General features: G+C 40.6%; 1 protein-coding gene and 1 pseudogene across 3 annotated transcripts in view; one reads left to right on the forward strand and one right to left on the reverse strand.

The window, feature by feature from the left end:
• Positions 1-21431, forward strand: part of Plce1 (phospholipase C epsilon 1) — a 302775-nt gene that overhangs the window by 238315 nt on the left and 43029 nt on the right. For all 3 annotated transcript variants that reach the window (XM_042263101.2, XM_076563017.1, XM_076563016.1), the window contains exons 12-19: positions 2053-2175; positions 2263-2399; positions 4926-5164; positions 6603-6664; positions 6747-6912; positions 18182-18289; positions 19593-19709; positions 20864-21022. In XM_042263101.2, coding sequence (XP_042119035.2) covers positions 2053-2175; positions 2263-2399; positions 4926-5164; positions 6603-6664; positions 6747-6912; positions 18182-18289; positions 19593-19709; positions 20864-21022 — 1111 coding nt within the window. The remainder of the gene's footprint in view (positions 1-2052; positions 2176-2262; positions 2400-4925; positions 5165-6602; positions 6665-6746; positions 6913-18181; positions 18290-19592; positions 19710-20863; positions 21023-21431) is intronic.
• LOC107401180 (cytochrome b-c1 complex subunit 7 pseudogene) lies at positions 12433-12806 on the reverse strand (annotated as a pseudogene).

The raw sequence follows: 21431 nt of genomic DNA on the forward strand, positions 1-21431 counted from the left end.
AGTTCCAGGCCTGCCCAGGCTGCATAGTGAGACCCTGTCTCAAAAAACAAACAAACAAAAATCTACATCTTAGAAAGAGAAGTAATAATAAAATGAAAAGCCACCAAAGGGAGCCGGAATGCCACCCCATACACAACAGCCAAAGAAATGTGGAAGATCCAGGCAGAACCAATGTAAAGCAGGTCCTGTTCACTGTACCACAGAGAGGTGGGCCTCAGCAGACAGACGCCGGCTTTGGGGATGTTCATTTCAGCACACAGTACACACACACGCACACAGATACAGACACACCCTGTGTAATTGCTCTCGTGGGTTTTCTCCTTGCTATTGGTAAGAACTCCACAGTGAATTATCTTTTAAAGGGATGACTTCCCTCACACCATGAGTGATGAACTTGCTCTTTAGTGTTTGTGCCTTCACAGTTGGTAAAGATGGGCCGAAGGCTAGACGACTCTCTCTATTACTCTTGCAACCGTTCTGTAAATTCAGATTTATAATAAAACTGAGAAGAGTTGGAATCCTTTATATTTTCAGCCCATGCGGGAACCTGGATATATAAAATAGACAAACCACCTGGATCGAGTGTATTTACCTTTTATTATTTAAGTCATTTGTGAACAGGGAAAGGCAGAACAGAGTGATGGAGGGCAATCTTTTGGAGGAGAAACTAGCATGCTGGGTCTGAGGTCAAAGGCTCAGCCCCAGGGGGCAGGACCAGTCCCCACTTAGAAGTTCTAGAACAGAAAGAAGAAAGACAGAAGTGACACCAGCCTGAATCCTGTTAAGGGGCAGAGAAAGACTGAGCCCCTGGAGTCAGAGAGGCCCACAGCCGAGGATGGAACTGGAAACGAGGAAGACAGAAATTCACTTGTGTAACTGCAGCGTGATTCGGTGAACTATTGATGTCTTCCTGAACTTGTACCCTAAGCAGCCCACCCTGCACACAGCTGTGAACCCATCCAGAGAGGTGACGGTCAGATCTTAACACTAAATAATTTTCAGTGAGGGAACACAGGTAGCAAAAATTAAAGTGGACTGGCTACTCAGTGTTCTTTGTACTTTTCTTATAAATAAACCCTTGAAATATCTCCCTATCCCACCCCCCAATCTAAGCCTACCTCAAAAAAAAAAAAAAAGAAGAAAGAAAAGAAATGAAAAAAGAAAGAAATATCCCATGGGTTGATTTAACTGAAAGCCATAGTCAAAACATTTCTTCTACTACTTTGAGTAATCCACATAGAAAATAAAAAGTGTAGTGAAATGACCAGACCGACTATTTGCCTGAGAGCGATGATATTTTTATGGTGAATGGATGTAGTCTTGGTAGGTGCAGATGGGCTCCAAGGCAGGGTTGGCTTCTTTCCATTCCTAATATTTTTCTGACTCACATTTTCCATTAATATTAAAAGCTCTTCCCTGTTTTCATTGAAGAACTGGTTTAAAAGGGAAAAAGAAAGACACCAACACATTTCAAGCTTGCCTCCTGGTTGTGTTTCCATAATTAGAATACAGAAAAGAATGTGAATTGCTTCCCATAGATTATGAATGAGGAGTTTGGGGGTCCTTTTTTTTAACATTACTTTTCTTCAGACACACTAAATTTAGGAGACTCCCCCTTGATTTGTCAATTTGTGCTTCCAAAGAGCTGTTTTGTTAGTGAAGGACTGTTAACCCCAGTGTTTTGTCCCAATTAGGTAAACTAGAAACACTGTTACCAGTGCGTATTTATTACCTCTGATGTTGATTAAGGGAAATACAAAGAGTCCAACACCACCAGGTGGTGGTGGCACACACCTTTAACCATAGCACTTGGGAGGCAGAGCCAGGCAGATCTCCGTGAATTCGTGGCCAGCCTGGTCTACATGAGTGAGTTCCAAGACAGACACCAAAACAACACAGAGAAACTCTGTCTTGAAAAACCAAAAAAAAAAATAAAAAAAAAAATGTCAAGGATAGTATCATTTCCCTTTTCGCTCAGATCGTCAACTGAGAGTGTTGAGGCAGAATGACTTGGCGTGTGCATTGGCCAATGACAGCTGTGTCTCTCTGCAGTGCGTGGAGCAGCAGCAGCTGGCATGGTCGGATCAAGGGAGGAATGAAGGGTTTCCAGAGCTTCATGGTTTCAGACAGTAACATGAGTTTCATTGAATTTGTCGAGCTGTTCAAATCATTCAGGTAGGACGCGGGCTTTCTTCTTACTCTTTCTGGGCCCACAGTTAGAGGACAGATCTAAACGGGAGGTGTTTTCCATCCCCCCCTCAGCGTAAGGAGCCGCAAGGACCTGAAGGACATCTTTGACATCTACTCTGTGCCCTGCAATCGGTCTGCCTCTGAGTCAGCACCCCTGTACACCAACCTGACCATTGAAGAAAACACCAGTGACCTTCAGCCTGACCTAGGTTGGTTTAACATTTTAGGACTTCCCTTTGGGAACTTTCTCTCCAGAGATCTCCAAGGTGGGAGGTCCAGTCATACAAACGTTCAGCCTGTTACTACTCATGGTGGGCTGTTACCTGGAGCTTTTTGAAACACTGAGAATTGTTTCCAAGTTCGTTTGGTGGTGAGGGGTAGGCAGGTGCTGTGGGAAATCCATTGTCACGTGGTTCTTTTGGCACTTAGTTAAAACTGGGGTGTTTAACTAAGAATGCCTTCCGGTCACCCTGACAACCTTGCTTCCTTTCCTAACCATTTCCAAATGCCCACAAGGTTTGGACTGTGTCTTAACTGAGAAACATCAGTATCTGTCCTACCCATAGGTAAGTGCTTACTCAGGCCCAGGCAGTGAATGTCTGTTCTTTGTTAAGGCAAGTCTTGGATCACCTCAGCATAGTGCCCCTGTCTGAACATCAAGGATGTTTTTCCTCCTTTGGAAACAAGAATGTCTCCTTCTGTCCTACTTACACATTTTAGTCACCCATGAATTTTTAAGCCTATCATTTTTCTCCTAAATTCTTGATAGAACTATAAGCACAAAATTGCACACGTGTGCATGTGCACACACACATACATACACTACCCTTTTTTCATGTACTTACTTCATAATTACTTATAACCTTCTATTGCCCTTATTAACTATTGTACAGCTCTCAAAACATGCATATCTACAGACTAACCAAGTAATTACATCTTTTAAATCGTCATATTTTATCTTATAGACCAATTATAGGTTTCTGGAAAATGAGAAGAAATAACAGAGTTCCCATACACTGGCTCCCTGCACACCTGTGTAGATATCTGCCCACACATACTTTCCCTGTTTGTAATGCCCTGCATTAGTAAAGTACATTCGTTACAATCCAGTCACTATCAATACATACTGGTAACTGGAGTCCATGGTTTTCCTTAGAGTTGTACATTCCATGGGTTCTACAGACGGTGACATGTATACATGGCAGTATTAGGCAGAACAGCTTTGCTGCCCTGAAAATCTCTGCCCCACCTTTTCAACTTATTCTCCTTCCCTGTAAGTTCCTGGTTGTCACCAATTTTGTTACTATTCCTTAATTGTGCCTTTTCTGGGATATATCATATCATTGGAATCCTACAGTCTTTTAGGATGAGGTCACTGGGCAATGTGTATTTACATTGCTTTTTTTTTTTCAACTCAATGGCTAATTTATTTTTAAATTGAATAATATTCCATTGTATAGATATGCTGCTATCAACATTTGTGTGCATAATTTTATGTGGATATACATTTTATAATCTTTTGACTAAGTACCTAAGAGTGCTAGATTTTATGGTAAGCCTTTGTTTTGCTCTATAAAAAACTGTCTTCCCAAAAGGCTAAAATTGAAATAACTAGCCTTGCCAAGTTTTTCTGAATGGGAGCAATGAAAACCTTAGAACACTTCTGGTTAAAATGTAAAATGTCGAGCCGGGCGGTGGTGGCGCACGCCTTTAATCCCAGCACTCGGGAGGCAGAGGCAGGCGGATCTCTGTGAGTTCGAGGCCAGCCTGGGCTACCAAGTGAGTTCCAGGAAAGGCGCAAAGCTACACAAAGAAACCCTGTCTCGAAAAAACAAAACAAAACAAAACAAAATGTAAAATGTCAGTGTGGTGGCTTCTTGCAGAACTAAACATACTCTTTATGTAGACTCCAACTATGTTCTTTGATCATTTGCCAAAATGAATTTTTTATTCTTCTACGTATTATATTTATTGTTCCAGAGTTGCTATTACCAAAATGAATTTTAAAATGATATTGATGCCAAATCTGTATACAGATGTTCATAATTATAAATTAAAAATTACAGAAAAGATTAGGAGTATGGTTCTTTGGTCTCTACCAAAAGAAAAGCTTAAAAGCAGTTATTCTCAAAACAAAACAAAACAAAACAACAAAAACAAACAGAAAAAAACCTGGGACAGAGAGATGGCTCAGAGTTGAAAATATTGCAGACCTTCCAGAGGACCTGTGTTCAGTATCCAGTACCCATATCAGGTGGTTCACAGCCATCTGTAACTATAGGTCTAGGGGTTCTGACACCCTAGCCTCCCAGGGCACCTACACACACACACACACACACACACACACACACACACACACACACACACACACACACACACACTTTTTTAAATCTCTTTTTCAATCTGAATTTGGGCTAGATGTGGTGGTACACACCTTTAATCCCAGCACTCAGGAGGCAGAAGTAGGTGGATCTCCGTGAGTTTGAGGCCAGCCTGGTCTACAGAGTGAGTTACAGGCTGAGCATCTTTCTAGCCCCTAGATTCTTTTATTTTTTCATTGATTCATTTTGTTTTTCCCTCTACCGCGGGAAGCCAGCAATACACACTGACTTTGGCCCCTTATTTAAACAGAGTAGAGTTTCACCAGGGCATTGACTCCCTAACACAGTTATCTCCAGATGAACTCTGTCAAAAGGCTTCTGGGTAATCCATTGCTGTGGGTGGCTGTGTTTCAGATTTGCTGACCAGAAACGTCTCAGACTTGGGGCTGTTCATTAAGAGTAAACAGCAGCTTTCTGACAACCAGAGGCAGATATCTGATGCCATTGCAGCTGCAAGCATTGTGACTAATGGCACTGGCATTGAGAGCACATCCCTGGGCATATTTGGGGTTGGCATCCTCCAGCTCAATGACTTCCTGGTGAATTGCCAAGGAGAACACTGCACGTACGATGAAATTCTCAGCATCATCCAGGTATCATGTCTATGGCATGCCTCTGACTGATCTGATAATTTGATGCTAAGCATTTGTTTTGTTGATACATCTTCCCAAGGCCTTCATATCTGAGGTCCAAATAGAGTTTTTTTTTTAAATGCCAAGTCCATAGGTATTCCTATTTATCATGTAATTAACATAGGTCCTAGGGCATCTCTGACTCTATGACAATTAAGGAACTGTGCCCAGTTCCTTCTTGCTGTTCTAACACATACAGCAGCCTATATTTTCAACCTGTCACTTAACACATATTTGTTAGCTCCCGCTCTGCAATCTGTGTTTCAAGAACTGGGAATATAGTACCGGGTAAAGTTCTTCTGTGCAGCTTACATTCTGGCATGTGAGGCAAACAATAAACAAATATGTAATTTCAAGAATGAGTTGTTCTTTTAAAAAAAAAATGAGCAGGCTGGTGATAACAAGAAGGCTGAGCTGGAGAGGGGCATTTGGGCTGAGCTCTGAGTGAGTGAAGTCATTTAAAGTTCCGAGGGAAAGAGGATTCTCAGAGAAACATAAGCAGCTAGCTCAAACCCTGGGACAGGAGTGAGCTGAGGGTTTGTGGGGAGCATCGAAAAAGCTAGTGTAATCAGAGCCGGGCAGGACTGGCAGATGCGATTTCAGGCTGGTATCCAAAGACCGGCTCGTCTAGGACTTTTAGACCACAGGAAGGGTGGAGGTTGTCCGTGTGAACCGGGAAGCTTTGGGAAATTTTAAGCGGGAGGGTGGGGGAGTGGGGGGGGGAGTGGTGCCTGATTTATGCTTGAAGAGGTCACTGTGAGCCCATTTGGGAATAATAAACTATGCTGATGAAGGATGGAGACGGGTGAAGGGTGGAAACTGCCCCGGTAGTCCCAGGCCAGAGTAGACAGCTGTTTAAAGGGTGGCAGCTATAGGGAGCGAAACTTTATACTGTGGCAGAGTCACACCCAACAGAATTAGGTTAATCACCTGATTGGGAATCTTCGGAGTAGCTGCGTAACCTTTAGATTTAACTGCTAAAGATGGTAAAACTGAGGGTCCGTTGTGACTCAGTTGAATGTATGTTTGGTAGGGGATGCGCCAAGAGAATCATCTTGTCCCACCCCCCCACCCCCACTGCTGGAAGGTAGCTGCCATTATTAGCCTCACCTTCACCTCAATAATGCACAGTGTTGTCAAATAAATCAGCCTTATTCTCTTCCCTTGCTCCCTTTTTTCTCTTAAGTAAATACGCTTGGTATAATAAACTCACATATAATAAATATTTTCTTTTGGACTAAAAACTACATCTTACCACTACATAACTAAATTAGTTCAAATATTTGGTTTAGACATTTCCTAATGAAAACAGAACAGCTTTTTAAAAAATGATGTAGTGTTACTTCCCTCTTCTTAGTTTTCTTTACCTAAAAAATGCATTTTTTTTAATCCCTTGCAGAAATTCGAGCCTAGCATCAGTATGTGCCATCAGGGCCTAATGTCGTTTGAAGGGTTTGCAAGGTAAGTCTTCAGATCCCCTTTGCATGTTATTTAAGGGTATACATTGCTCTTATGCAGCCTTAAGAAAATGTGCTTCGTCTAGGTTTCTGATGGATAAAGATAATTTCGCCTCAAAAAATGATGAGTCACGGGAGAACAAGAAAGAACTGCAATTTCCTCTCTCCTACTATTACATAGAATCTTCCCACAATACCTACCTCACAGGCCATCAGCTCAAGGGAGAGTCCTCTGTGGAGCTCTACAGTCAGGTACGGAGAATGCTGATTGAGTGTGGCTTTCATGAAGCTTTCTTACCATGTAGCCCCCAAGTGACAAAACCTTGCCCCTGGACTCCTTTGAAGAGCTTGTAAACTGTGATGCGAAATATAGAAGCCGTCATGTGTGGGAAAACAGGCTATGTACACAGAGGTTGTTTTCTTTGCTTCTTTCTGCCTGCCTGTTTGTTTGTTTGTTTGTTTGTTTGTTTTCCCCTCTGTCTATACTTACCCTTCATAGTAGGCAAGAAAAAAAGAAACCATTTGTTTGAGACCCACAGCTTTTAGATCTTAGTCCGGTCCACTCCTACTAAAATTAAATTTTCCCATGGGAAAGCTTTCCAATGATTTCGCTAAATGCTAAATAAATCCATATATTGTGGTGGGAAAGCATAGTAGCAACGCAACTTTCTTACAGAGTTAATCCCAAAATGTTGTTTGTTTTATTTTGCTTTGCAATTTGTTAGACAATCAACCCATCCCTATGGCAACCAGCTAAAGAAAAAGCTGCACAGACTGGAGGCACTTTCCTCCAGGCTGAACTTCATGGGAATATTCTGGGAAACAGTGGACTCTCTGGACTGGGAAAAGCACATCCTTTGACCTGACCAGCCAGCTCCCAGTCATTTACATGCCTGTCTCTGTTCCACTGTCTGCAGCTTCCTCTTCTGGTGTCTGTTGTTTTCAACTTCTCCCAGAGAGCAGGACAGCGCCAGGTTAGGTCCAGGGAATGTAAGTGTGTGGTTCTGTGCTTGTGGGTACAAGTCTGAAAACCGTGATTATATTGTACTCACACAGCCCCAAGCAGCAGTGAGATCCCTTTGTTCTCCAGGTTGGTCCAGTATTCATAGTAGACTATGACACAGTTTTTTCCCCCAAAGTCTGTTTAGCACAGAGTGTGTGTTTTAATCTCTGAATTCTAAGGAATCTTTATAATGACATGAAAATGTGTCCTTAGCGTAGTGATTTTCAGTATAGGACTCTCAAGGGCCCTCAGCTGCCTATGCAGAGATGAGAAAGCCTCAGCTAGAAGGGGCTGTACCCTGACCCAGTTCTGCTGATGGACTACTGGCCAGTCTTTTACGTGCTTCCCACATTACCCATTTATTTGCACAAAGATTTCAAAAGTCAAAAAAATGTTTGTGGAACCAGGGAAATGGCTCAGTGAGTTAGGGCACTTGCCACCAAACCTGAAGACAGAGTTCAGTCCCGGAACCCATGTGGTGGAAGGAGAGAACTCCTGCAAGTTGTCCTCTGACCTCCATACATGCCACGACATCCATGTGCACACACACACAATCAGTAAATAAACAAATAAATGTGAATTGTGAAAGTTTAAAATCCATTGTTCTGTGGGAAATATGTATGTATATCTTTATATCTAAAATGATTTCTATATTTTTTTATCTACATACACATGTACATATTCACAGTTATATCTATGTCTATGTATATCTATGTACTGTGTGTCCATTCCTCACAGGAAAACAATCAAGGACCATTTCTGAGCTTTGATTTCTAATTCATTGTTTGGAAAAAAACTTTAAGAAAATTTTAACTTCTTAATACGCTACCCAAAGCAGAGATTACCTCGGCTTCTGAGTAAGGCACAAAGGCCCTCACATAGACTCGCAGATTAATCAGACCATGTGCAGAGCCCCTTTGCTTCACTTCCAATCCTCTTAGGCTCTCTCTGCCTTGGCCCTCTCAGTCACTTCACATGGTGTCTCTGCTGAGCAGATGGAAAACAGCAACAAGACCTGTTCTCCTCCTTACCTGGAGTTCCCAGCCCTGGTTCTCCTTTTCTAACTTGATAAGGAAACATTAGGTTGCATAGACTTTTGCAAAGACTTATAACCTCTTCACAGTGAAAACCACTATCACCAGCTGCTGACCATTCTTGTCAGTTTGGCAGGATTATCAGAGGAAGGAAGCATTTCATGTTGCAGGTAACATGCTGACTGCATAGCTCTCATCGGGCCAAGGCAACATCATAGACACAGTGGCGGCCAACCGAAGCTGATGGGCTTGGGATTCTAGGCCACAAACTACACTATGTAATGGGAAGATTCTACCTAGAGTCTTCATAAAAACTACTAGAATAGCACATTCCACTCTATTTTGTTGCAGAAACTCTAGTGGCCAGGACACCCCCAAATGTATTACTGTCATGTGGGAATACGTACATGTATTCTCAAATCACACTGTGTTAGCTCTATCGAAGATAATTAGCTCCTTGTCTCGGGTCACTGCTTCATGATAACTTTTAAGATAGTACAGATAAGTCTAGGAAAGATGAGAAGGCTCCAAACAGATGTTACAAGGCTACATCTACAAAATTGTGTTAAGAGTCCCACTTCCAGGGCTGGAGAGATGGCTCAATGGTTAAGAAACCGACTGCTCTTCCAGAGAACTAGGTTCAATTCCCAGCACCCACATAGCGGCTAACTGTCTATAACTCCAAGATCTGACACCCTCGCACAGACATACATGCAGGCAAAATGCCAATGCACATAAAATAAAAATAAATAATTTTTTAAAAAGAATCCCACTTCCAGCCTTAGATCCAGAGTGGCCAATAAATGCTGTCCCATCTGCCATTTGCTGAAGAGGCCGAGAGATAATGTCAAAGTCAGTGTGCAAGAGTGGTCGTTGGTGCCTACTATGCCTGGGGAAGCGGGAAGCTTATGGATATTTGCTGTCTCTGTCCCAGTTGTGATTCCAGGCTTAGATAACCAGGCAAATTCTTGGCAATTCCTTGCATCTATTCTTCTTACATGCTACATTGAGTAGCAAAGATGTTTTCTTAGGAGGAGGTTATGTCTTGATTGGATATTGACTGACATAGATGTTTCATCAGCTCATTAAAGGGTCAAGGGTTTAATTCAGTTTCTTCACCTCTACTGACATTTCCTCAGAGTACTCTAGCCTCTAAATTTTTCTGTGATTTGTTAATTTCATTTTTTATATCTTTTCTTCTATTAAAAATAGATTCTTAAAAAATAAAAAATTAAAAAAATTTAAAAAATAGATTCTTTTTCTCATACAGTATATCCTGATTATAGTTTTTCCTCCCTCTACCCCTCCTAGTTCCTCCTTACCTCCCCTCTCCTCTGGATCCACTCTTTTTCTGTCTCTAATTAGAAAAGAACAGGCCTCTAAGAGATAACAAAACATGACAAAATAAAATATAATAAGGTGAAACAAAAACTATCATATCAAAGTTGGATACAGCAACCCAACAAGAGAGATAGAATCCCAATAGCAAGAACAAGAGTCTGAGACACACCTGTTCTCACAGTCAGGAGTCCCATAAAAATATTGAGCTAATTATAATGTATATGCAGAGGATCTGGTGTAGACCCATGTAGACCCTGTGCTCGCTCCTTCGGTCTCTATGAACCCATATGCACCTTGCTTAGTTGATTCAGAGGGCCTTGTTCTGGAGTCCTCCATCCCCAATGGCTCTTACACTTTTTCTGCCCTCTCTTCCTTGGTATTTCCTGATCTCTGAGGGGAAGTATTTGATGGAGACCTTCAATTTAGACTCTCACACTGAATAATGTCTGGCTGTGTGTCTCTTAATCTGTTTCCATCTGCTGCTGGAGGAAGCCTTTCTGATGATGACTGGATATAGCACTGATCTATGAGTATAGCAGAATATCATTACGAATCATTTTGTTGATATTTTTCCCTTTAGGTCAGTAGTGTTCGGTTTTACCCTAGCTCTATGGGCTGTCTAGTCTCTGGTTGTTGGTTACCCAAGCAATGTCAGGTGCAGGTTCCTTCTTGTGGAGTGAGCCTTAGGTCAAATCAGACGTTGGTTGGCTGCTCCCACAGGTTTGATGCCTCCATTGCCCTAGCATATTATGCAGGCAGGACAGATTATACTTCAAAGGTTTTGTGGCTGGGTTGGTGTGTATGTTTCTCTTTCAGTAGCCTACAGAGTAACTTCCTGCACCAAAGACACTAGAACATAGAGGTGAGAGCTTCATGTGGGCACCAGCTCAACTTCGCCATGTTCAATGAGATCTGTGGGAATTGTCCTCAGCAATGGGGACCTGCTGTCAGTTTGCAGAGAGCTATCTTTTGTTTTAGCAACAGCCTGGGTTGTTTGGAAATTTCCCCTTGGCCAATAACTCAGTTGAATGCAACCTAGTCCCAGCATTGGAAGTCTCACCTGGATATAAGAGATGGCCAGTTAAGATTCTGTATCCCCCCATTATTAGGGATCCTCATTAGGATCACCTGCATACATTGCAAGAAGTTTTCACTGTACTAGGTTTCCACAACACCTCTGAAAATCCCCCTCAATTCCAGCCATCTCTCTCCCTCCACTCCATCTCCCCCAATTGCCTGGTCCCTGGCTCCTGTCCCAACCTGCCCCCAGTTTACTTACAAAATATATCCTATTTCCCACTCCCAGAAAGATCTCTGCATACCCCCTAGAAACCTGTTGTTACCTAACCTCTCTTGGTCTGTGGGTGTAGATTGCTTATCACTTACAACAGCTAATATACACTTATAAGTGAATTCCTAACATATTTGACTTTCTGTGTCTGGCTTACCTCACTCAGGATGATTTTTTCTAGTTCCATCCATTTGCCTGCAAATTTCATAGTGTTATTTTTTAACAGCCAAGTAATACTCCACTGTGTAAATGTACCATAATTTTTTTTTTATCAATTCTTCTGTTGAGGGACATCTAGGTTGTTTCCAGTTTCTGGCTATTATGAATAGAGCAGCAATGAACATGGTTTGAGCAAGTGTCCATATGGTAGAATGGAGCATCCTTTGGATATATGCCCAAGAGTAGTATAGCTGGGTCTTCCTAACTTTCTGAGGAATTACCAAATAGATTTCCATAGTAGCTGTACAAGTTTGCATTCCCAGCAGCAATGGAGGAGCGTTACGCTTGCTCCACATCTTCACCATGAGCTGTCACTTATTTGTTTTAGCCATTCTGATAGGTATAAGATGGAATCTCAGAGTGGTTTTGATTTGCATTTCCTTGAAGGCTAACATTTCTTTGAACATTTTTTAAAGCGTTTCTCAGCCATTTGAGATTCCTTTGTCGAGAATTCTCTATTTAGATCTGTACTCCATTTTTTAAATTTTTTTTATATCTAGTTTCTTGAGTTATTTATGTATTTTGGATGTTAGTCCTCTATTGGATTTGGAGTTGGTAAAAATCTTTTCTCATTTTGTAGTCTGCTGCATTGTCTGATTGACATGTCCTATGCCTTACAGAAGCTATTCAGTTTCATGGGGTCCCATTTATTAATTGTTGATCTTATTGACTGTGCTATTTGTGTTCTGTTCAGGAAGTTGTCTCCTGTGCCAATGAATTCAAGGCTATTCCCTCTTTCTCGTCTATCAGGTTCAATGTATCTGGGTTTTTGTTTGTTTTTTTTTGTTTTGTTTTTTTTACGATAGAAATTTATTTAAAACAAGGCAACTGCAGAGCAAATAATTCTTAAGTTGTGATTCAGGTTGAAACAACTTCAGAAGAACATGCTGAGACCAGGCACATCCACAGATCTCAACTACAAGATCACTTCTTTGCCCATTCTTCTTTCCCTTTTCTTTCCCGAATAACCTCTTTCAGATAGGGTTCAAGGTAGAATTTGTCCTCCTCATATTTTGTCCACTGCTCCTTAGGCAAGATCTGATGCCTCATGATCAGGTCCAGGGCTCTCTTAATTCGAAACATCTGTCATTATAAAGATCCTCGGAAGCCTTCTTATGGCTTCTTTCACGTCTTCAGTCTCTGTATACTGTGTCATCTTGTGTTAACCCCAGTTTATTGAATCCTGCAGCATTATAATAGCATTTTCGAAAACATCCAGCCACTTGCTTGACACTGCAACAGCAGGTCAGCCTGCCATTTTGACCTCGTGTATCTGGTTTTATGTTGAGGTTTTTGATACACTTGAACTTGAGTTTTGTGCAGGGTGATAAATATGGATCTATTTGCATTTTTCTACATGCCAACATCCAGTTAGACCAGTACCATTTGCTGAAGAGGCTTTCTTTTTTCCATTATATATTTCTGGCTTCTTTATCAAAAATCAGGTGTCCATAGGTGTGTGGATTTATGTCAGGGTCTTTGATTCGATTCCATTGAGCAACGTGTCTTTTTATGCCAATACCATGCAGTCTCTGTTACTGCTAGGAATCAGGGATAGTGATGCTTCTGGACGTTCTTTTATTTTTCAGGATTGTTTTAGCTATCCTGGTTTTCCATGTGAAGTTTAGAATTGTCCTTTCAAGGTCTGTAAAGAATTGTGTTGGAATTTTGATGGGGATTGCATTGAATCCATAGATTGCTTTTGGTAGGATGGCCATTATTATTACATTAAGCCTATTGATCCGTGAGCATGGGAGATCTTTCCATCTTTTGATATCTTCTTCAATTTCTTTCTTCAAAGACTTGAAGTTTTTAATTGTACAATTCTTTCACTTTCTTATTTAGAGTTACCCTAAGATAGTCTATATTATTTGAGGCTATTGAGAAAGGTGTTATTTTCCTGATTTCTTTCTCAGTCCATTTGTCACTTTTACATAGGAGGGCTACTGATTTTTTTTTTTTAGTTAATCTTATATCCAGCCGCTTTGCTGAAAATGTTTATCAGTTGTAGGACTTCCCTGGTGGAATTTTTAGGGCCATTTTTATATATGCTATCATATCGTCTGCAAATAGTGATACTTTGACTTCTTCCTTTGCAATTTCTGTCCCCTTAATCTCCTTCCGTTGTCTTATGCTCTAGCTAGAACTTCAAGTACTATATTGAATAGATATGGAGAGACTGGCCAACCTTGTCTTGTTCATGATTTCAGTGGAATCACTTTGAAAATCTTTCCAGTTAACTTGATGTTGACTATGGGCTTGCTGTAAACTGCCTTTATTATGTTTAGGTATGTCCCTTGGATCCCTAGTCTCTCCAGGACTTTTATCATGAAGGAGTATTGGATTTCGTCAAAGACCTTTACTATATCTAATGAGATTATCACATGGCTTTTTTTCTTTCATTTTTGTTTATATGGTGGATTACATTTACTGATTTTCATATATTGAACCATTCCTGCATCTCTGGAATGAAGCCTACTTGATCATAGTGGTTTATCTTTTTGATGTGTTCTTGGGTTCAGTTTGCAAGTACATTATTGAATATTTTTGCATCTGTGTTCATGAGGGAAACTGGTCTGTAATTCTCTTTCTTTGTTGAATTTTTATGTGGTTTGGGTAACAGGGTGACTGGGGCTCATGAAATGAAATGGGCGATGTCCCTTCTGTTTCTATTTTGTGAACCATTTTGAGGAATATTGGTGTTAACTCTTCTTTGAACATCTGGTAGAATTCTGTGCTAAAACTGTCTGACCCTGGGTTTTTGTTTTTTTTTTTTTTTTAATGACTGCTTCTACTTAAGTAAGGGTTATAGGTCCATTTAAACTGTTTATCTGATCTTGATTAAACTTTAGTAAGTGGTAACTATCTATAAAATTATCTATTTATTTTAGATTTTCCAATCTGATGGAGTACAGGTTTTAAAAATATGTCCTTATGATTCTCTGGGTTTCCTTGGTGTCTGTTGTTATGAATCCCTTTTCATTTCTGATTTTGTGATTTGGCTATTCTCTCTCCGTCTTTTAGTTTGAATATGGGTTTTTCAATCTTGATTTTCTCAAAGAGTGAACTCTTTGTTTCATTGGTGCTTTGTATTGTTCTCTTTGTTTCTATTTTATTGATTTCAGCCCCAGTTTGATTATTTCCTGCAGTCTAGTTCTCTTGGGTGAGCTTGCTTCTTTTTGTTCTAGAGATTTCAGGTGTGCTGTTAAGTTGCTAGTATGAGATCTCTCCAATTTTTTTATGTAGGCATTAAGTACTATAAACTTTCCTCTTAGCACAGCTTTCATTGTGTCCCATAAGTTTGGGCATTCATTTTCATTGAATTCTAAAAAGTCTTTAATTTCTTTATTTCTGTCTTGATCCATTGCCATTCAGTAGAGAGTTGTTCACTTTCCATGAGCTTGTAAACTTTCTGTTGTTTTGATATCCAGCACTAATCTGTGGTGGTCTGACAGGATGCAGGGAGTTATTTCAATTTGCTTGTATCTGTTGAGACTTGCTTTGTGTCCAAGCATGTGGTCAATTTGGAGAAAGTTCCGTGAGGTATTGAGAAGAAGGTACTTCTTTTTGGGTGGAATTATCTGTAAGTATTTGTTAGGTTCGTTTGGTTTATAATATCTGTTTGCTCCAGTATTTCTGTTTAGTTTTTGTCTGGATGATCTGTCCATTGGTAAGAGTGGGGTATTGACATCTCCCACTATCAGTGTTTTTGAGTCAATATGTGATTTAAGCTGTTTCTTTTACAAACTTGGGTGCCCTGGTGTTTGAGGCATAGATGTTAAGAAATGAGCTGTCATCTTGGTGGATTTTTCCTTTGATGAGTATGCTGTGTCCTTCCCTATCTCTTCTGATTAGTTTTAGTTTGAAGTCTATTTTCTTAGATACTAAAATGGCTACCCCCACTTGCTTCTTAAGTTCATTTGTTTGGAACATCTTTTTTTCAATCCTTTACCTTGAGCTAATGTCTATCTTTGATGTTGAAGTGAGTTTCTTGGATGCAGCAGAAGGACGGATCCTATTTTCATATCCATTCTGTTAATCTAAAGCTGGGTGGTGGTGGCACACACCTTTAATCCCAGCACTCGGGGAGGCAGAGACAGGCGGATCTCTGTGAGTTCGAGGCCAGCCTGGTCTCCAAAGTGAGTTCCAGGAAAGGCGCAAAGCTACACAGAGAAACCCTGTCTCAAAAAACAAAAACAACAAAAAAAAGACCATTCTGTTAATCTTTGTCTTTTTATTGCAGAAATGAGACCATTGACATTGAGAGATATCAATGACCATTGATTGTTGATTCCTGTTATTTTGTTGTTGTTGTTGGTGGTGGTGGTGGTGGTGGTGGTGGTGGTGGTGGTATATGTGTGTGTTTCTTTTGATTTTGCTGGTATGAGATTATTTATTTCCTGTGTTTGTGTGTGTGTAGTTAGCCTCCTTGTGCTGGAGTTTTCCTTCTAGCACCTTCTGTAGGGCTGGGTTTGTAGATAGACACTACTTAAATTTGACTTTATCATGGAATATCTTATTTTCTCCTTCTACGGTGATTGAAAGTTTTGCTGGGTATAGTAGTCTGGGCTGGCATTTATGGTCTTCTAGAGTCTGCAGTACATCTGTCCAAGCCCTCCTGGCTTTTAGAGTCTCCATTGAGAAGTCAGCTGTAATCCTAACAGGTCTGTCTTTAGATATTACTTGGTCTTTCTCCCTTGCAGCTATTAATATTCTTTCTTTGTTTTGTATGTTTACTGTTTTGATTATTATGTGGTAAGGAGACTTCCTTTTCTGATCTAATATAGTTGATATTCCGTATGCTTTTTGTATCTTTATTGGCATCTCCTTCGTTAGGTTAGGAATTTTTTTTTCTATGATTTTGTTGAAAACATTTCCTGGGCCTTTGAGATGGGTTCTTCTCCTTCCTCTATTCTTACTATTCTTCGATTTGGTCCTTTTATAGTGTCCCAGATTTCCTGAATGTTTTGTGTAAGGAGTTTTTTAGATTTAACATTTTCTTTGACCAATGTATCCATTTCTTCTTTTATATCTTTGACAACTGAGGTTCTCTCTTCCATCTCTTGTATTCTGTTGGTAAAGCTTTCCTTTGTAGTTTGAGTTCAAATTCCTAAATGTCTCATTTCCAGAACTCCCACAGTTTGAGTTTGTTTTTGTTTTTTAATTCCATTTTCAATTTCAGGTCTTGAACAGTTTTACTTATTTTCTTACACTGTTGTTGTGTTTTCCTAGCTTTCTTTCTTTTTTTTTAATTTTTTTTCTTTTTATTAAGAGATTTTCTATTCATTTTACATACCAACCACAGATTCCCCTCTCCTCCCTCCTCCTACCCCCCAGCTTCCCCCCAGCCCATCCCCCATTCCTACCTCCTTCAAGGAAAGCGCCTATGGTGAGACACTTTCCTGGCTTTCTTTACTCTCATCTTCATATAGTTGGTTTTGAGGTTCTTTTCTTGTGCTTCAGCTCCTGAATATTGGAATATCCAGGGCTTGCTGTGGTAGGATAGCTAGGCTATAGTGAAGACATATTACCTTGGCTGTTATTGATTGTGTTTTTATGCTGGCATTTAGGCATCTGGGTCTGGGCTGATTATAGGTCTAGGTGCCAATTTCTGAGTTTGTCTTTGTTAGGTGGGTGTTTTGTTCCTTGGTTTCTGTTTCTCCTCTGGATTTTCAGAGCGTGTGATTGCCTGTTTTCCTGGCCTGCTCAGCTGTTGTGTTCACAAGGAATGCCTGCTGGTGTTGGAGGCTGGGTAACTGGGATGAGTTGGGGGAAGGAAGGTTTGAGAAAGGTCTGTGTGACCCCTTGGGGATGGGGACAGAGAGGAAAGGGAGACTGCAGCAGTTTCCAGCTACAGAGCTGGGGATGATGACTGGGGGATGGAATCTGAGGAGCAGCAGGAGAGGTGTGGGTCTGCCTTCAGCCTACTTGTTGCCCTGGGAGAAGCAGCCCTTGGGTTAGCAGGGAGTGCCTGCTGGAGTTGGGATCTGAGACAAAGCAACAAGTTGGGGAAGGAAGGTTAGGAAGAGAGGGTTTGTGGGATCCACAGGCGATGTGGGCAGGAATGAGAGAAAGCTGAAGCTGGTGTTCTATTTCAGTGCTAGGGTGGAGACTGGGGAATTGAGTCTGGTGGAATGGAGAGGAGAAGGTCTGCCCATGGCCTGTGGTTTAGCGAGTTGTGGGATAGGATACAGCTACCGGGGGATGGTCTGTGGGCTCCACAGGAGATGTGGGCAGTGGGGAGGGAAGGGTGCAGCTGGTGTTCAGTTGCAGCACTAGGGACAAGACTGGGGGATTGAGTGTGGGAGAACAGAGAGGCCTCTAATTTTAAGATGTTCCATTTCAAAGAATGAAAGATACCTTTAAAAATAAAAGAGAGATGACATGTTCTTACACCCACTTTACCTTCCAACAGTCTTCATTTCTGATAAACATTCTTCTCACATTGATTTGTTCTCTCCATCCCAAGCCCATAATTATGGCCTTTGACCCAAATGCCAATTATCTGTTTTCCATTTAATATCCATCTGCTTCATCCATAAATGCAAATGCTGACTGATGTGAACTGTGTTTGGTTCAGTTTGAAGCTTTATCTCCTGGTGCTCATCTGGGGTGGATTCATTGATCACACAGGTCCTCTTGCAAGGATGCAGGAGCATAGAGCTGGACTGCTGGGATGGAGATGACGGCATGCCCATTATTTATCACGGACATACACTGACGACCAAGATCCCCTTCAAGGTAATGCTTCCCATCAGATCCCAGGCACATTATCTTCATTAAGTTACCCATGCTATAAATTATACTTTAAGACATTTTCTGGGATTTGACCAAGAGCTCTTACTAGATCCCTATTCGGCTAAAGTTTTGATAACTGTTACCTCATGTTGGTACATAATGATATTGTTGCTATTTATTTTCACATGATATAATGATAAATAAAGACAGAGACCGTTCTCTTCCTGGAGAAATTAAAGGCCATTTATCCTGGTATCTTGGCTGACAAAGGAAGATGTCATGGAGATGTCCTGATGTCAGATGATTAAGTAATTACCATTAGAAAGTAACAAGAAGCAGTTCCACCTGGGAAGATCCATTATCCCGGAAGACTGACCTTATTGGATTATTTTATATTCTACATAGCTTATTAGTTTAGCTATATAGTTATTTCTCCCTCAGACGGTCTTAAGCTACCTAACATCATTTTTCTCTGAGCTATAGCAAGGCTGGGAATGAATATTATGATTATATGTAGTAGCTAAAATGCATTTTTTTCAACTCATTTTCTACTTATCATTCATAAAGCTCTTGTACTGTATATTGGTGGGTGACTATGTTTACAGGTACACATTAAAAGATATGGTGTGAGCCATATTGCTACAAGTATAGTATTAACTGTTTCAATGTGTCTTAGGCTTCATTATATTGTATGCTATAACAAAAACAATGTCTTTTATGTAAGGTATTCTTTCTTGATATTATACTATTTTTTTTTTCAGTTCAACATAGTGATAGATGTTCCTTATAGTGTAGGAACAAGGCTCAATATGAATAGTTTGATGTCTTTATACAAAATAGCCTAGTCTCTTGATTAGTTTACAATCACATTTGGCCCTCCTTAGCTATGGGTTCTGTATTCATGGACTCAATCATACAACTATAGGTCCAAAAGTGGGCTAAAATTGTGTCTGTAGTGAATTTGTAGATTTTTTTTTCTTGTCATTATTTTGAAACAATGTGTTCACATTATACTGGGGATTTTAAGTGTGTAGAGATTTTTTGAAGTACATGGGAAGATAGACTTATGGAGATCATATGTAAATATTATGCCATTTTTATATGAGATCTAAGCATCATATCGATTTCAGTATCTGCAGGGGTCCTGGAATTAATCTCCCACAGATGTAGAGAGATACATATACTTTTGAAAAGATAAAAACCCCTTTTGTCCAGAATCTGCTGAATGCAACAATTAAGACACATTCTGTGGCTCTGACTCCACTGAGCAGACACCTGACTCTAAGGAACTGTTTGGCTCTTACAGGAAGTGGTGGAAGCCATCGACCGCAGTGCCTTCATCACCTCTGACCTGCCAATCATCATATCCATTGAGAACCACTGTTCATTGCCTCAACAACGAAAAATGGCAGAAATTTTCAAGGTGAGCTTTATCTAAGACACTCTCATCTTTCAGTTGTTGGTAACTACATAGGGCAGATGTGGACCACAGCACAGCTGGAGTTTAGCCGTGAAGCATGTTCTATTAGGATTCTACAGACCTGAAGAAATGGCATTGCTCAGAGAGCTTAGACTTTTTCTAAGATGGTCCTTCTTTTCATCAGTGGGGATATAGGTATTATTTTCTGGTCTCCTGACCCTTTCCAGGAAACCTCAGGAGGTAAGGATAGACCTGACACCAGCAGGAGGAACACCAAATGTCACTTGGCAGCTGTACATGAAAAAAACTAAACTGTATCGGGGAAAGTCACGTATTCCTGTGACCCACACTGTATTACAGAGATCCACGTTAGCAAGTTAGACTGTGTTAATAGTAAGCTTCTTTATACAAGGGAAATGTAATGCAGACAAATTAAGGAGCAGATATTCCAAAAGACAACCCCCTTCTCCAGTAAGAGAAACATTCATAGAAATGTAGCTCTCACGAAAGGAGGGAGCATGGAACATGGAAATGTCCTTCAATATGAATACCAATAAAACTTTGGCTTTTCATATTGCCTTAGCCTGCACTTGGAATTTTTTTTGTTCTTGTTTATTTAAAAATAACTAGAAATAAAAATTGCTGTGTTCTCTATCCTTATCTTGAGTGATCACCCTGTGTCTACCCTCCACCCATGACCTCCTTAAAAGAGACGTTCTTCTTTGGAGACCAGTGCTCATAAGTCCTTGTGAAAGTGGTATCTATTCTTCATCCATGGCTGGAGCAAATGCTCCCTGTTGCTTCTCATCTCTTCTGTTCACTGGGAATGAAACCATGTTTTTGCAAAACCACAGCCACTCATCAACTCTCTGCTTGCTTTCTTCTTTAGTACATTGGACTTGGGAACATTTTCCTAAGTCATCACAGCTGGCTTCCTCTACAGACTGACCTAGGTCTTCCCGCTTGCCCTGAACACATCCCTGCCTTCCGGCGGGAAACTGCCAGGAGAATAAACAGCCTCTTCTTTAGTTCCTTTTCCTGGGATTTCTCAAACAATTCAACTAAGTTGAGCTATCCAGTATATTTAGGGGATGTAAATGTATTTATCAAGTAGGGGTGGAAGGCGTTGATGGTGTATTTCCCTTTGTGCTTTGTAGAGTGTGTTTGGAGAAAAGCTGGTGGCCAAATTCTTATTCGAGACCGATTTCTCAGATGACCCAATGCTTCCCTCACCTGACCAACTTAGGAGGAAAGTGCTCCTTAAAAACAAGAAGCTAAAGGCCCATCAGACGCCAGTCGACATCCTAAAGCAAAAGGTACTCCTCTCTGACTAAGCAAGTTAGGAATATGCCATGGGGTTGGGACAAAGAAATTGATGTCATTTGGACTTTTCAAATGACCTGCAGCATAGCCGGGTTCTGAACCTTGAGATCCCTCAACTGATGCACTTGATTTTGGAATTTCTAATTCATAGATCAATAGATTCCCTCATCCTATTGACCTAAAGTTTTATTTTGTGAATTGTACCCATGTGAAATGTACCTCCAGTGTTTAATTTGTTCTAAGTGGGATGATGTGTGACTCCTGCCTCACTGGAATTGAAGGTATGTGCTCCCAGGCCCACCTATACATTCCTAAGAACATTAAAAAATCTTAGCACAAGTTGAAACACGTATAGGATATAATTTCTATATCCTGAAGGCCAGCCTATAGGGTTACCAGTCC

The sequence above is a fragment of the Peromyscus maniculatus genome, chromosome 1 (genome assembly GCF_049852395.1).
Source record: "Peromyscus maniculatus bairdii isolate BWxNUB_F1_BW_parent chromosome 1, HU_Pman_BW_mat_3.1, whole genome shotgun sequence".
Taxonomy (NCBI): domain Eukaryota; kingdom Metazoa; phylum Chordata; class Mammalia; order Rodentia; family Cricetidae; genus Peromyscus; species Peromyscus maniculatus.